Raw genomic sequence first — 17,535 nt, forward strand, 5'->3', positions numbered from 1 at the left:
CCCTTTTCCTTTCCTTTTCCTTTCCTTTCCTTTCCTTTCCTTTCCTTCTTCCTTTCCTTTCCTTTCCTTTCCTTTCCTTCCTTTCCTTTCCTTTCTTTTCCTTTCCCTTTCCTTTCCTTTCCTTTCCTTTCCTTTCCTTTCTTTCCTTTCCTTTCCTTTTCCTTTCCTTTCCTTTCCTTTCCTTTCCTTTCCTTTCCTTTCCTTCCTTTCCTTTCCTTTCCCTTTCCTTTTCCCTTTCCTTTCCCTTTCCTTTTCCTTTCCTTTTCCTTTCCTTTCCTTCCTTTCCTTTCCTTTCCTTTCCTTTCCTTTCCTTCCTTTTTCCTTTCCTTTCCTTTCCCTTTCCTTTCCTTTCCTTTCCTTTCCCTTTCCTTTCCTTTCCTTTCCTTTCTTTCCCTTTCCTTTCTCTTTCCTTTCTCTTTCCTTCCTTTCTTTTTCTTTGAAGATTTGAGTTGAACTACTCCCTCTCTTTGATGATCCGAGGGTCCCCTCCTTGGAGGGCGACCCCTTCCACTTGATCAATCAGAGCATCCAATCTCACAGCCTGACCTCCTGTGATATGCAGAGATGCCCCTTGGTAATTCATATCATCAAGCTTAAAAGTAGTTACCTAGCTTCTAAAGCCAGCTGCAGAGAGCCACTGTCCTGTGTTGTTCACAGGACTTCCTTCCTGCCTCACCCCTTCCCTGGGCTCATTGGGGCCTAAGGATAGCCCAAGGACACATTCATAGACAATGCCCCATGTATTTCGTATGCATAAGTTTACCTGGCTCACTTTTGCCCAGTTTTCTTCATCTTCAGAGGCTTGTGTGCTTCTATTTGTATCTCCTGGGCCCTCAAGGACTGTCAGAGAAAACCCAATCTAGCACCTGAATCAGGATCCAGCCATCTCTCTGGGAGCCACAGATCCCAGACAAGCCCCCATAAACTGTGGGCCAAGTGCTAGACCCTTCCCAAATTAACTAATGAGAGATAATCTTCAGATAGAAAGAAAAAGTATTTATTTAGTCCCTTCAGAGAGAGGCCCAAGCAAGCCCCTAGGAAGCATCCCAGCTGCCACCATGTGCTTGTGGAACCTGACAAGTTTCTGGCTTGTCAAGATTTAAATAGTAAAAGATCCAAGCCTTTCATTGGGTAGACTAAAAAGAAGTTACCATCAATGACCAATGGTCACCAATGTTGTCTGCTTCCTGTGGGCCATGTCATTTTTTGTAACTTCCTGTCACTGACTTGGGTCTGACTTTTAGAGACCTAGGCCCAGAGATCATGTGACTTCCTGCAACCTGAAGCCCAAGACCTTATCTTTTGGCTCTGGGAATAGGGATTCATGTGACTTAAGCCTAGTCATAAACTGAGAAAATTTCACCCAATTAGTGCCTTCATATCTGTTAACCATCAGCTAAGCTCTTCATTGCCAGTTGTTTTGGTGCTTGGCTGACACTGAAACGTTGGTAAGAAAGAGTAAGGCTGATGAATTTGTTGCAATTCTGCCTCACTTAAATCCAGTTCCCTGGCAAGTCAAGGCTTCAAGTCTTGTCTTTAGTCCTCTTTGAAAACAAAGGACAAAGAAAAGCAAAGTTTCATAGGAAGGGAAGGTGGAGGTGAAAATGATAGGTAGAATTGGTTTGGGATTACTAATACCTCAATGCTTTCCTTCATTTGGAGGAGAATGATTGGAGTTAGGAAGCTCTCTTACTAGAATACAACTTAATAAACTATACTATAAAGCAAAGATTTTTAAACTATGTGTTGTGATCCCATATGGGATGATGCAACTGAATGTGGAGATTGTGAAAATATGGCAGGAATAAAAGGTTTCTGAATGCAATGACCAAAAATTAATTCAAAATCAAAAGTGTAATGAATCTGAGGTATTTCTGGCTGTGTTTGTCAGTATTGAGTCACACTGTAGCTTTGGTTCTGAACATACAACCTGCTCACTTTGCACTGCACATGCACAAACACTTCCAGAAATACCTCAGTCCAGATTTGAGATAGGGTCACGTAAACATTTCTCAGAAAAGGGGTTGTTAGTGGGAAATATTCAAGAAGCCCTGCTAGAAAGATAATGTTGGAACATTATATCTTCTAGTTTTCTTGATATCTTTTTGTTTTCACATCATATTCATTTATAAAATACAATTTTCCCCAGTGGAATAAAGATTAAAAATGCAAAAAGACACTTTAGTAAACCAACCTACATATCAAACACTCTGGCAAAATTTCATACTCATAGTTCTCCACTTTTGCAATGAAGTCAGGATGGTATTTTTTTTTCCCAACTCTGGGGCTAAATTGTTCAGTTTTCATATATTCTTTTTGTTCATCATATCTCTTTTGCTCAATGTCCCTTGCTTCATTTTGTATCAGTTCCTATGTGTTTATGTGTTTCTCAGAATTCATGCTTATTGGTTCCCATAAAGTGGTAATACTCTGTTGCATCTCTTATATGATTTACATAGCCATTTCCTAATTGATGAACACGTACAGTATTTCAGTTCCAACTCTTTGCTACCACAACAAGAGTTATTATGGATATTGTATCATAGATGAGAACTTTCTGCCTTTGCTTTTGATTTCCTTGTTGTGGTTTAATCATTTCAGTTGTGTCCTTCTCTTCATGACCACCTCAATTTAGGTGTTTCTGGCAAAGATGTTGAAGTGGTTTGCCTTTTCTTTCTCTAGCACACAGATGAGGAAAATTGTTAAGTGACTTCCTTAGGAGTACCTAGTAATTTAAACTCAGAAAGATGAGTCTCCTTCACTCCAGGCTTGGTACTCTATATATTATGCCACCTAGCTGCCCTTGACCTCAATAGTTTATATGGATAGCAGTGCTGGCTTAAAGGATATGTCAATTTATCATTGTTTGTTAAACATAATTTCAGACCTCTTTAAAGAACATATCCATAAATATAGTCTTCTTGCTGCCTTCTCCCACTCCCCCCAGCATAGAGTATTTAAAATATTTGTTATCTATTTTAAATAACTCTTAGTTTTACATATTAATGTTAATTCTCTTTATATCTTGGCTCTTAGACTGATATCACAATGTCATTAAAAAAATAACTTTTCTTTCCCCTTTCATTGCCAATACCATTGCTTATAGCTCTCTGACCTGAAGATGATAAGAAGGAACCCAAACAAGCAATATAGATAGCTAGTAGCTACATGACATTACAGATTCAGTCACTACTATGTTTTTTTCATAATGACTTTATCCTTTTTATTCTATTTCTGCTAATAATTATTTGTTCCTACTTTTGTGACATAAAGACACATTGAATTCTCTGTAGTTTGGCAGTGCCATTTTCTCCTTAGCATTTTCATCTTTCTGATCTTCCCTGGCAACATTATTCCCCTTGTCTTTCATGAATGGCATGTACCCTTCTTGTGACATAAAAAATAATAAGTGACATTAAAATTATTCTTAGGAGTCTTCTTGTATGCTGTGTTAGAAATGAATAAATAGAAATTATTAGGACAAAGCTCTTCTGATATTATTTAACAGAATACTTTTCAGCCTTTAGCTCATTTATTCCTTGGGGTCAGTGAAACCCAGATAATATGATTCCCTTCTATATGATGGAAAGGTTCAAGTGTCAGATCACTGCCTTATACTTCACAGTGATTCAGGTCATCCTTTTCTCCTCTGTTCTCCTTTTTCCTTTTTTTCCTGAAGCGCTTGTTAAATCCATTAGGCTACATGGCTTCCTGGCAAAGTTGAATAAATAATGAAGGAAATTCAACAAAACAGATCTTGGGAAATGTTCTGTTGAATTCAACAACCATTCATTGTTCATTCAGTCATTTTTTCAGTCATGTCTGACTCCTTGTGACCTCATTTGATGTTTTCTTGGCAGAAATACTGGAGTGGTTTGCCATTTCTTTCTCCAGATCATATTACAGGTGATGAAACTGAGGCAGACAGGGTTAAGTGATTTGTTCAGGCAAACCCTGCTACTAAGGGTCTGAGGCTGAGTTTGAATTCAGGGAGATGAGTTCCTGATTCTAAGCCAAGAATTCCATTCACTATACCACCCAACTGCCTTATAAAGTATTCCTTAGACACTTACTATATGCCATGCATGGATAACCTCTGCAGTATGCTGTCTTTGGGTACTATTCCTACCTAATTATAATAATCATTTGAATCAGCTACTCCCTAAGGTGTTTCATTTGATACCAAATCACAGGCTGTGGAATTATAGATTTAGAGATGAACATAATCTTAGAAACCATTGTTTTGTAGACAAAGATATGGAGACCTATAGAGAATTTTTTTTAACATTTATTTTTTAAAATACACATTTCTTTATGAATCATGTAGGGAAAGTTGTTTTACAATGACTTTTAAAAAATATACGCCCTACAAAGAGTTTTAAGTGACTTGCACAAGGCCATATAGCTAGTAAGGGTTTGAAATAAATTCTTCTGAATCTAAATCCCATGCTCTCTATATAATTATGCCATATGTACTACATATGAGACTTCACTCAGCCAGATTCTGTTGTTCTCTACCTTCTTTTAGATAAATATCTTTAAAAATATTTTCCTTTATTTTTAATTTATGGAATAAAACAGGACTTTTTATAACATAGTATAATAAAAAAAAGTACGCAGAAAAATGCAAATCTATAATGTACAACATGCTATCCCTTTACAATATATAAAATTATCATGTAAACGTCTTTTTTCTTGTTTTCTCCCTTCTTTCCCCCTTGCCCTAGAGATGACTACCATTACACACAAATTTATATAGATATATAAAATCATTTTATACATACTTCTATTTTATCAGTTCTTTCTCTTGCATATTATTATCAAACATTTGGGAGGATCTGCCATGTGGGGACAATACTTTAAGAGTTAGAGGGAAGTTTAAAGAGGTGGATTTTTAAAAAAGTTCTTCCACTAAATTTTGCACTTCAGTTTGGGGAGAAATATGAAAAATATAAACCTTAATCTGAATCTTCTTTGGAATGTCTGTGTTAACAGTAAATCTTATGAAAAACCATTGTTATTTATAGAATTCAACAACTACAGCATATACAAATGTGCATGTGTATGCATGTAACATACATACACATAAACACAATTACATATTCATATATTATATATATATATATATATATATATATGCACACATGCATATCTATCTATCTACAGAGTATTTCACAACTGAATAAAGTTGCTTAGAAGAAAAAGCCTTAATTCCCAAACTCTGTTCCTGCTTTAGTTTCTTTTTGTTGGGAATGGAAAATATTCCAAATTTCTTAAGTTTTTTGGTTCTTTATATAGTGTAATTGACAGTTTAATTTTTTTATTCAGATGGCCAAATTGATTTTTGTCCCCTTTTATAGATTCCATCATGTGTCACTAACTACCTCTTTCCCTTTCCCCAACCTCCTTTACTATACATCTTTGTGTCATCATTTAGCTATAGTAAAGTGCAACAATCTATAGTATAATTTTTTTTAATGGAACCTTTAAAATATTAACTAATAAAAATGTAACTGTATGGACTTTCTTATATCTTGGAATTTGGTTATAAAATCCTCTTTCAAACTATACATTTTTAAAGCATCATTGATATACTTAAATCTTGACATCAATGGAATCTTACTTTTCAAGACATATTTAAAACTTATTAAGGTATTCTAGTGAGTATTTTTGAAAGGCAGTTGCACAGTTGACATCAGCAATCTCAAAAAGTATTTGGCTACATAAGAATAATTGTTACAATCAAAACTCTGACTCACATCCTTATCTGGGTGGGAAAAGACAACTTTACCACAAGAAGGCAAATTGGAATTTTGTTTTTTACTAATAGAAGATATGATTTTATGTGATAGCCAAAACTTCAGGCTCTCTATGAAGGAAGGGGTCTGGAGAGCTAATTTCATTTGAATTGAGTAGTACATTTCTTTCTTTTTATCTTTTAAAAATTTTTTTTAATTTTTAATTTTTGTAAATTTGTTTATTTTTCAAAACACATTGCTTTACGAATCATGTTGGGAGAGAAAAGTCAGAGCAAAGGGGGAAAACCATGGAAGGGATTAAAAAACATAAAAAAGAAGTGACCATAGCATGTGTTGATTTATGTTCACTATCCTTAGTTCTTTTTCTGAGTACAGATGGCATTTTCTGTCCAAAATCTATTGGAATTGCTTTGTTTCACTAAACTACTGAGAACCAAATCTTTTATAGTTGATTATTACACATTCTTGCTCTTATTATGTATAATATATTTCTGGTTCTGCTTATTTCACTCAGCATCAGTTCATGTAAATCTTTTCAGGCCTTTCTAAAATCATTTTTTATAGAGGAGTAATACTCCATTATCGTCATATACCATTCCGTAATTGATGGACAGCTACTCATTTCCCAATTCTTTGCTACCACAAACATTTTTGCACATGTGGGTCTTTTTCCTTCTTTATGATTTCTTTAGGATAGAGATCCAGTAATGGCATTACTAGGTTTAAGAGTATGTATAATTTTATAGCCCTTTCAGCAGGTTCCAAATTGCTCTCCAGAATGACTGGATCTTTTTTACAACTCCACCAGGATTGCGTTAGTGTCCCAGTTTTCCCATATCCCTTCCAACATTTATCATTATCTTGTCCTGTCATCTTTGCCAACCTGAGAGATATTAGATGGTACTTCAGAATTGTTTTAATTTGAATTTTTCTAATCAGTAGTGATTTAGGCTTTTTTTTTTTTTTTTTTTTTTAATAACTATAGTGGCTTTAATTTCATCATCTGGAAATTGCCTGTTCATATCCTTTGACCACTTATCAATTGCAGAATGACTTGTATTCTTATAAATTTGACACAGTTTTTTATATATTTTAGAAATGAGACCTTTATCAGAATCACTGGCTATAAAGATTTTTCTCCCAGCTTTATACTTCCCTTTTAATCTTGTTTCTGTTGGTTTTAATTGAATGTAATCAAAGTTTCCATTTTTCCTTTCATAATGTTCTCTAGTTCTTTGTCATAAATTCTTCCCTTCTCCAAAGATCTGATAGATAAATTATCCCCTTTTTTCCTAATTTGTTTATAATATCTTTTATGCCCAAATCATGTATCCATTTTTACCTTATTTTGACATGGGGTGTGAAATGAGGTCTATGCTGAGTTTTTGGCATATTATTTTCCATTTTTCTGATCAATTTTGTCAAATAGTGAGTTCTTTCAGAAACTGAAGTTTGGAGGGTTTATCAAATACTAGATTACTATAAGCCTTGATTATTGTGTCTTGTGTATCTAATTTATTCCATTGATCCATCACTCTGTTTTGAAGACTGCTGCTTTATAATATAGTTTTAACTTTGGTACTACTAAGCCACCATCCTTTGTATTTTTTTTTCATTACTTATCTTGATATTCTTGACCTTTTGTTCTTCCAGATACATTTTGTTATTTATTTTTTTCTAGTTCTATAAAATAGGTGTTTGTTTGTTTTTTTTGTTTTTTTTTGTTTTTGGCAATTTGATTGGTATAACACTGAACAAGTAGACCAATTTAGGCAGAATTATCATTTTTATTTTTTTAGTTTGGTCTACCCATGAGCAATTGCTATTTTTCCATTTGTTTAGATCTGACTTTATTTGTGTGAGAAGTGTTTTGTAATTGTATTCATATAGTTCTTGGGTTTGTCTTGGCAGGTAGACCCCCAAGTATTTTATTTTGTCTACAGTAATTTTAAATGGAATTTCTCATTCTATCTCTTGTTGATGGGTTTTGTCTGTAATATATAGAAATTCTGATGATTTGTGTGGGTTTATTTTATATCTTGTAACTTTGCTAAAGCTGTTAATTGCTTCCAGTAAGTTTTTAGATGCTTTTCTAGGATTTTCTAATTATATCATCATATCATTTGCAAAGAGTGATAGTTTTATTTCTTCATTGCCTATTCTAATTGCTTTAATATTATTATCTTTTAAAAATAATATTATGAACTTGATAAACATCAACAAACATAAATATTTGCATATACAAAGGACAGACAAAATAGAATTACTCTTTATTTCTGTTACAAAGATTTGCTTTTTTTCTTCTGAAGGTTTTTCAAAAATGGTTCAAAATTCCTCTTTTTTTTTTTAAATGATACAACTATGCTTAGCTTTTTTGGCTAGGGGTTGCAATGGATAGAGCACTGGGCCTAGAATCAGGAAGATCTAAGTTCAAATTCAGCCTTAGACACTTACTAGCTGGATGGCTTTGGACAAGTCACTTAAGCCTGTTTGCCTCAGTTTTTTCATCTATAAAATGAGCTAGAGAAGGAAATGGAAAACCACTCCAGTATCTTTGCCAAAGAAAACCTTAAATGGTATCACAAAGAGTTACACATGATTAAAAAGACTGACTGGCAATTGTTTGCTCTGTCCTTCATTCACTCCCAAATTTAGAGACAAAACCAAACCAAAAAACTTTTCTTGTAACAAAAAAGCATAGTTAAATATTATCCAAAAATGTTTTGCACCTGTCATCTATAACTGCTCTGTAAAGAGATAAAGGTAACCCACATCATGATTGATCATAGAATTCTTCAGTAGAAGAGTTTTCCCACTATCTCCAATCTAGCTGATATTAGTTGCTTTGTCTTTTCAAAACAAGATGTCTTGCTCCAGAAGAGTATATGCTTGGCAGTGTAATAGACAGAACATGGGGTGGAGATCACTAACTCCCAAGTGAACTTGGACATATAATAAACCTCTTTCTGGATCTGGGTTTTCTTATATGTGAAATAAGGAGGTTGGACTAGGTAATTTCTTAATGCTTTCTCCTTGGTGCCCTCTCTCAGAGGATGCTTTGTTTGTCCATAATTCTTCATGACCCTTTTTGAGCTTGTGTTGGCAAAGATATTGGAGCAGTTTGCCATTTCTTTCTCCAGCTCATTTTACAGATGAGGAAACTGAGGCAAATAGGATTAAATGATTTCTTCAGGGTGACACAGCTAAGTAAGTATCTGAGGTAACATCATTCAAGTCTTTCAGACTCCAGGCCTAGCCCTCTACCCATTGTGCTGTGTCAGCCTGTCACAGGGCTGACTTATATGGGAGGACTAGAAAAGCAATAAGAGGTGTTAAGATTTTGCTTTTGTTTGGTACAGAAAACTCAACCAGGAAAGAACTCTAGAAGTAGTAACAAACACAGCCCCAAATAGTTCTGGGAATCTCACCTTTCTGTTTTTGGTTTCAGATTGCCTGCTTGGTATCAGTGGATCAATTTCAGCTTTACCAACGGTTGAAATTCGAAAGAGGTAGGACCCTATCTAGCCCAGTTACTCTCTTTAAAACTAACATAATTTTCAAACCACATTAATGTATATAGAAGCTTGGATTAGCTGTGTACTTTCAACAAAAGTTGCCTGAAAGGAAAAAAACTCTTACTCCAGCATAAATGTTTTAAACTCTCATTTTCATTGAAAAAGAATAGCCAGACCTAGAGCAAATAAATCTTTTCTTGCTTTGGCAGTGATTTTATTTCTTTTACTTGTTCTCATTATTAGATTGGGAACTGTGGGTGAGCAGGGACTGTCTTTTCCCTTTCTGTAACAGTTCAGGGCATACAATGAGAACTTAATAAATGTTTATTGACTTACTGACTTTATATTATCCATGGAAGGACTTCTGCAGTGGTTTACAACATAAACACTAACATAAAGGAAGATGACACTTCTTTTCTCAACTGATTTTACTACTTGCTATCCTAGTCTTTTCAGATGGATTCAAAAGGCCCACTTATTCATGTTTATTGGTGTCATAAGGACTAAATTCATTTCAACGAACATTTAAGTATTTATTTCCTATAAGTTATAGGGTTTTTTTCAAGGAATTTATAATTTAACAGAGGATAAGACAAAAGATAAAGTATGTTTTTTCTCAGTAGTATTTTGTTTTTCCAAATACATGCAAACATAATTTTCAACATTTATTTCTAATTAATTTCAACATTCTAATTTCTAATTTCTAATTAAGATTTTATGTTCCAAAAATATTCTTCCTTCCTTCTCCCCTCCCCAAGATAGCAAGCAATTTGATATAAGTTAGACATATACAATCCCAAAAGTTAAAATGTGATTAAAAATTAGAGATCTAGATAAAATATAGTTAAAATTTGATGAGATAGATGAATTTCACCTGGGTGTGAGGTGTTAGGGGTTGGGAGGGGGGATTGGTTCAGGGAAGATTTCATTGGCTTTAAAGGATTCAAGGAGTTGTAGAGACTCTACAATATGGGGAACACCTTGCACAAATTCATGGGCATAAAGCAGTCATGACTGGATCAAGCATAATGCTGGCCTTGTGGCTATGTCTCATGAAAGAAAACAGTCTCAGGGCTACATATTTAATCTTTATTGGAGAGTTTCCTTTTTATTTTTTTTTTTTAAATAAGCTTTTGTTCTACTTGATTTCTTTCAGACTATGGGCCAATGATGATTTGCATAGCTATTCTAATTATAGTGTCCATGCACCAACATGGAGATATATTCTTATTCTCCTTGGCATCTGATTGCTTATATCCAACTACTGTAACAAAATGTAATTGTGGACTGAAGTCAGCTACTGACATGATCCAAACTGAGAAAAATTCTTGTTCTTTTGCCTAATAGGCCTTTGTGTGTGTAGTCCCCCTGAGTCAATCCAGTGAACACTTGATCAATTGGCATGATTAGGGAATATATTGTCCTAAAGGGGATTGGCTTAGAATCATTCTTGGCTTAATGGTTAGTGGAATAAATACTCATTTGGGACTCAGAACCAAGGAACCTGGATTTAAATAATGACTGATACATACCTAAACTTGAACAAGTCTTGACCTTTCTGGCCCTCAACAGTCCTATTTGTTATGAAAGCTTTGTACTAGATTTATTAAAAGTTCCTTTTCAGCTCATAAGTCAATGTCATAAGTCAGTATGTATTAGGTACTTTATAGGGAAGGGAGGGGAACAAAGAACTCAGGATGAAAAATGCTATTGGTCTGTAGAGAAAGAAATGATGTAATCTGAATGCAGATCAAAGCATAGTTTTTCCTTTTCTTTCTTACTTTCTTTTTTTCTTTCTTCCTCCTTCCTTTCCTTCCTTCTTTCTTTCCTCCCTTCTTCCCTCCCTTCCTTCCTCTTTCTCTTATCTCTTTTTTTCTTGTTTTCTTTCTTTCTTCTACAAATAATTAATTTAAAAATCTATTTTACATGATGGCACATATGTAACTTATATCAAATTGCTTACCCTCTCAATGAGAGAGGAAGGAAAAGAAGCAAAGCTAGGGAAGAATTTGGAACTCATAACTTTAAATAAAAAAGCCCAAATGTTAAAAAATGTTTATACATATAATTAGAAGGAAAAATAAACTATTACCTTTTTTAAAAGAGAAAAAAATATTAAGGACAAAGAAGATGGTAGCTGTGTATTGAGGGATTCATTTTGTTTTCATTTTCGTGTTTTTCAAATGTTTTTGACATGGTGGGCTGGTGAAATGACCAAATTAAATCTGTAAATTACTTGTTGGGTGAAAAATGTTTAAAAATCCAATAAAAGTAAATTATGTTAAAATGATGCTGAATATTTATTCATAGGATGGTAGGATTGGTAGAAACCTTAGCAATAATCTAGAACAATTCCAGCATTGTATCTTGTATCCTTAAGATCTAGTCTGGCATATAGTACATTTAATAAATGCTTAGTGATTTATTGATTGATTTTTCTTGGATCAGGAAATTGAGGCTCCAGAATATTGTATAATTTGTTTTTGCATTTAATGATTTATCTTGCAATGATTAAGGATCATAATTAGGATTTAAACTTAAAAAGAGATCCTGGAGATTTACTCTTCATTGTAAAGGCCAGTGAGGTAAATGATTTGTCTGAGGCTTCTCAAAGAGTAAGGAATAGAACCAGGAAATTAGTCCTGGTCTTCTGACTCCATATCTAATTTTCTTTACACAAAGAAGGGAACAAGCATTTATTAAATACCTACTATGTACCTGGCACAGTGCTAACTTTTATTTTTACAATTTACACTTAATAATAATTATCTCATTTGATTCTCATAACAATTCTGGGAAGTAGGTGTTATTATTATCCTTGCTTTGCAGTTGAGGAAACTGAAAGAAATTAAATGACTTGCCCAGAATTACACAGCTAGTTACTGTCTGAGGCTGAATTTGAACTCAGGTCTTCCTGATTCCAGTCCTAGCATTCTGTCCACTGTGCTACCTAGTTGCCTCTAAATCAGTACCTGATACTTAGTCAGTTTTCACTATTGTCATAGAAGACTAGTTACTGAGTGTTGTGTCAACTGGTACTCTCCTCATAATTTACCAGCTAGAGCTAAATTGATAACAAAATGTGTTCTTCATATGAGATAATCAGATTCAGCTCAGGTGATCTTGGGGTTCATATCATGGGAAAGGTAGAACTACATCTATGAATGAAACCTATTGTAACTAGATCTTTCTGGTGCTTTTTGGGAATAAATCCCTTTGGATACAATCTAAATCAGACCTATGGAAAATTTTGTTCTAATTCCCTAAGTACTTCTCTGCAGAAGTGACCACTTTGCCCCTGTGGAAATAGAGCATGACTTTTTGTGATCAGGTTATTGAAATAAATGTTTAGAAAGATAGGTTTCCATGGAGATGGGAGAATATGGATCAGCTTATTTGTGGGGAAAAAAATCATTGAGATGAGGGAAACAATTATTTCTACAGAGAGCTATTGAAAAGAACATATATGACACTTTAAAAAGAAACATTAAAAAACATTAGATAGAAAAAAAAATTAGCTAGACTTCATTTCTTATTCTACCATGAAAATCTCTGTATTGATTTTTTTTCTTCAAATCATTTTATTTGAAAAAAAACATTAGAGGGTTTTACTGGAGTGCAGGGATTCTTAACCTTATAACTAATAAACTTAAAATATTTCAATAATTATATTTTATGTCACAATTTGAAAACATAGTTCTAGAAGGTTTAAGCTTTATCAGACTGTCCAAACACTAATTTATTTCAAAGAATTACATTACAGTTTTAAAAGTGTAATTTTCCTCACGGGAGATGAGCCTCCTCACTGGCTTCCTGTGGAGTCTTTCAGTTCTGATTTTTTCCCTGTGCAATGATTATGTGATTCTTAGAATTATTGAACTTCTAAGGGGTCATATCTAACCTCCTCATTCTGCAGATGTGGAAATTGAAATTTAGAGACTTGAGATTTCCCCAAAATCATATAATCTAGAGTTCTTAGTCTTCCTACTATATCTTGCCATTTTGTTTTATGTCTACTATCTCTAAGGCCTATATCACATGTCAACTTGTCTTGTTGTCATTTGTGTCCTGTCTTTATCTCCCCAGTGAGCCAGTAAACTCTTTGGAGCTAGGAACTATTCAGCTTCATCTTTGTATCACTAATACTTGACAGGGTGCCTTATCTATAAATGCAATAAATTGAATTGCAGAGACCTTTTTTTCCCCTTTAAGATACCAGGAATCACCAAATCCTTGGAATGACTAAAAATTCAGCAGCTCATAAAAGTTAAAACAGCATGTTTTATTTCCTCTGGCAATTGGAGCAGCATGTATATACAGAGTTCCTCATGATAATAATAAAATTTCATTTAGTGCCTTTTCTGGCATAGCCCCATGATGAGGGAGAAAAGTAATAAGATGGCTTTAATGTTTACTGAACATATATAAAGCACGATAACAAATAAGTGGCTTAGATCTCCTGCTGATGTAGGAATGGGGAAATGGGGAAATGGTGCTGCAATGTCAGTTTCTGAAAACTGAAGAGGAAAAAACAACATTGGAATCAAGGAAATGGTCATTTTGGTTCTTAGAATATATTTGTTTTCCAGGAATTAGCAGAAAACAGAAGTAGTTAGAAAAAACAACAACACATGATTCTACATATTTTCTACTTCATGTATCTTAATCTCATGAACATGTAGGAGAGTCATCAGCATCACTTTTTTTTTATTTATGGTGATTTGTTATTTTAGTAATCAATTGTGCTTTCCCTAAGTAAATCCAGTAAAATGCCTGCTTTGATTCTTCCATCCATCTTGTAAGCAAATTTCATAGTTAATCACTTCCCTACTGAGTTCATATTGGGGATTTAGTTAACTTGAAGATGCACAGTTTGATTATATGTGCTGTCTCTTGGTTTTTTTCTCGCCTCTTCTGATTGTTTGAATTCTGACTTCTTTTGGCAGCCAGCTCTAGATGGTCCAATATAGTGCTGGCTGAAGAGTCAGGAAAAGTCACCTTTCGAGTTCAAATCTGGCCTCAGAAAGCCAAGAAAACTCTAAATGGATTCTTGAAGAATCAGACATGACTGAAACTCCTGAACAATAACAGCAATATTCTTTTGGCATCTCCTCTCAGAAAATAGGAAAAGGATATAAAACATTAAATATAGATCATCCTAACCTTCTAGTTTTTTAGTTGTTGAGAGGAGGACAAGCTATTGTCAGGTTGTCCTATTAGTTGTATATTTTGGTAATCCATGCTAACCTGCACTCTTAACACAATAAAGGTATAATATAACATACTTTTGTTATTCTCTTGCTTTGTGTAATATCAAAGTAATGAACCCAATATGCCTTACCTACTGTATGTAATGACTGTATGACCTTGGATAGGTCACCTAACTTCTCACTGCCAAAGGCAACTTTGTAAGACTAGAATGTCCTAAGTTTTGGGCCTGTAAGACACCTCACAGGCTACCTGGTCCAATTCCCTTCTTTTAGAGGTGAGAAAACTGAAGCTTAGTCTGCATTTATAGTGGAAACTTTCTCGTGAGAAATTCTTTTTTTTTTTCTTTCTTTCTTTCTTTCTTTCTTTCTTTCTTTCTTTCTTTCTTTCTTTCTTTCTTTCTTTCTTTCTTTCTTTCTTTCTTTCTTTCTTTCTTTCTTTCTTTCTTTCTTTCTTTCTTTCTTTCTTTCTTTCTTTCTTTCTTTCTTTCTTTCTTTCTTTCTTTCTTTCTTTCTTTCTTTCTTTCTTTCTTTCTTTCTTTCTTTCTTTCTTTCTTTCTATTTTTTATTCATTTTTCCAAATTATCCCCTCCCTCCCTCCACTCCCTCCCCCCGATGGCAGGTCCCCTACATTTTACATGTGTTACAATATAACCTAGATACAATATATGTGTGTAAATCCACTTTTCTTGTTGCACATTAAGTATTAGCTTCCGAAGGTATAAGTAACCTGGGTAGATAGACAGTAGTGCTAACAATTTACATTCGCTTCCCAGTGTTCCTTCTCTGGGTGTAGTTGTTTCTGTCCATCATTGATCAACTGGAAGTGAGTTGGATCTTCTTTATGTTGAAGATTTCCACTTCCATCAGAATACATCCTCATACAGTATTGTTGTTGAAGTGTATAGTGATCTTCTGGTTCTGCTCATTTCACTCAGCAACAGTTGATGTAAGTCTCTCCAAGCCTCTCTGTATTCCTCCTGCTGGTCATTTCTTACAGAGCAATAATATTCCATAACCTTCATATACCACAATTTACCCAACCATTCTCCAATTGATGGACATCCATTCAACTTCCCGTTTCTAGCTACAACAAAAAGAGCTGCCACAAACATTTTGGCACATACAGGTCCCTTTCCACTCTTCAGTATTTCTTTGGGATATAATCCCATTAACAGCAATGCTGGGTCAAAGGGTATGCACAGTTTGACAACTTTTTGGGCATAGTTCCAAATTGCTCTCCAGAATGGCTGGATTCTTTCACAACTCCACCAACAATGTATCAGTGTCCCAGTTTTCCCACATCCCCTCCAACATTCATCATTATTTGTTCCTGTCATTTTAGCCAATCTGACAGGTGTGTAGTGGTATCTCAGAGTTGTCTTAGTTTGCATTTCTCTGATCAGTAGTGATTTGGAACACTCTTTCATATGAGTGGAAATAGTTTCAATTTCATCATCTGAGAATTGTCTGTTCATATCCCTTGACCATTTATCAATTGGAGAATGGTTTGGTTTCCTATAAATCAGGGTCAGTTCTCTATATATTTTGGAAATGAGACCTTTGTCAGAACCTTTACTTTTAAAAATATTTTCCCAATTTGTTACTTCCCTTCTAATCTTGTTTGCATTAGTATTGTTTGTACAGAAACTTTTTAGTTTGATGTAATCAAACTCTTCTATTTTGTGATCAATAATGATCTCTAATTCTCCTCTGGTAATAAATTCCTTCCTCCTCCACAGGTCTGAGAGGTAGACTATTCTCTGTTCCTCTAATCTATTTATGATCTCATTCTTTATGCCTAAATCATGGACCCATTTTGATCTTATCTTGGTATATGGTGTTAAGTGTGGGTCCATATCTAATTTCTGCCATACTAATTTCCAGTTTTCCCAACAGTTTCTTCCGAATAATTAATTTTTGTCCCTAATGTTGGTATCTTTGGGTTTGTCAAAGATTAGATTGCTATAGATGTACCCTTTTTTGTCCTTTGTATCTAATCTGTTCCACTGATCTACCGTTCTATTTCTTAGCCAGTACCAAATGGTTTTGGTGACTGCTGCTATATAATATAGCTTTAGATCAGGTACACTTAGACCACCTTCCTCTGAGTTTTTTTTCATTAGTTCCCTGGCAATTCTCGACCTTTTATTCTTCCATATGAATTTTGTTGTTATTTTTTCTAGGTCATTGAAATAGTTTCTTGGAGTCTGATTGGTATAGCACTAAATAAATAGATTAGTTTGGGGAGGAGAAATTCTTTATACTAGTGAAATCACAGACCTTGTTTAAAAAACAAGCAAAAATGAATCCAGTATCATTTGTAAAGGTCTTCTTAAAGTGGTGCCCAAATTCTCCTGTTCATTTAAGCTTCTACTACATCTCAGTATAGAAAGGAAGAAGTTTAAGCAGCTTGTTCCATGTTCTAAAAAATAGAATATAGGTTAGTATAGAAGAGAGTGGATAAGTATGAACCAGAAGCAGTTCAATACATTAGCCCAGTGTTTGATAATTGCAAGATCACAAGCTACTACTGGTGGAAGGACTCCCAGTTCTACAAGAACTGGGAGGAATATTGCAAGGTACCCTCTCGGTAAATAGGTTTAAACTTATACCATTAGTACTAGAATGAGTTCCAAACTGAAAAGTAAATTAAATGTAAAAAGATCATATCACAAAAAGTTAAATAACCATAATTTCATAACCAAATGAGATACAGAAAAGATTGTAAAGGACAAAATATAAAGTTATGATGATATATAATAAAAAAACTTTTTAATGAACACAATTTATAAGAAGAATAAGTGTGTGTATAGATGGTTTTGGGGAGGGGGGAGAAAGGGGAAGTAGGGAGGGACAGAGGGAAGGGGAATAGGTAGACATAGGGAAATGACATAAATGACATAAATCTATTTCCCAATACATAAGTGATCCAAAGATATGAGCAAGTGTTTTCAAAAGAAGAAATGTAACTGATTATCAATATGAAAAAATAGCCAAATTAATAGTAATAGTGTAATTGTAAATTAAAACAACTCTGATTTCTCATACTCT

General features: G+C 34.2%; 1 protein-coding gene across 4 annotated transcripts in view; it reads left to right on the forward strand.

The window, feature by feature from the left end:
- Positions 1–17,535, forward strand: part of RNF144B (ring finger protein 144B) — a 252,393-nt gene that overhangs the window by 204,931 nt on the left and 29,927 nt on the right. For all 4 annotated transcript variants that reach the window (XR_012483017.1, XM_074272496.1, XM_074272504.1 and 1 more), the window contains one exon: positions 9,208–9,268. Coding sequence is in view for 3 of the 4 variants with exons in the window: in XM_074272496.1 (XP_074128597.1) it covers positions 9,208–9,268 (61 nt within the window). In the remaining variant the exon portion in view is untranslated. The remainder of the gene's footprint in view (positions 1–9,207; positions 9,269–17,535) is intronic.

Source organism: Sminthopsis crassicaudata, chromosome 1 (assembly GCF_048593235.1).
Source record: "Sminthopsis crassicaudata isolate SCR6 chromosome 1, ASM4859323v1, whole genome shotgun sequence".
In the NCBI taxonomy this organism is placed as follows: domain Eukaryota; kingdom Metazoa; phylum Chordata; class Mammalia; order Dasyuromorphia; family Dasyuridae; genus Sminthopsis; species Sminthopsis crassicaudata.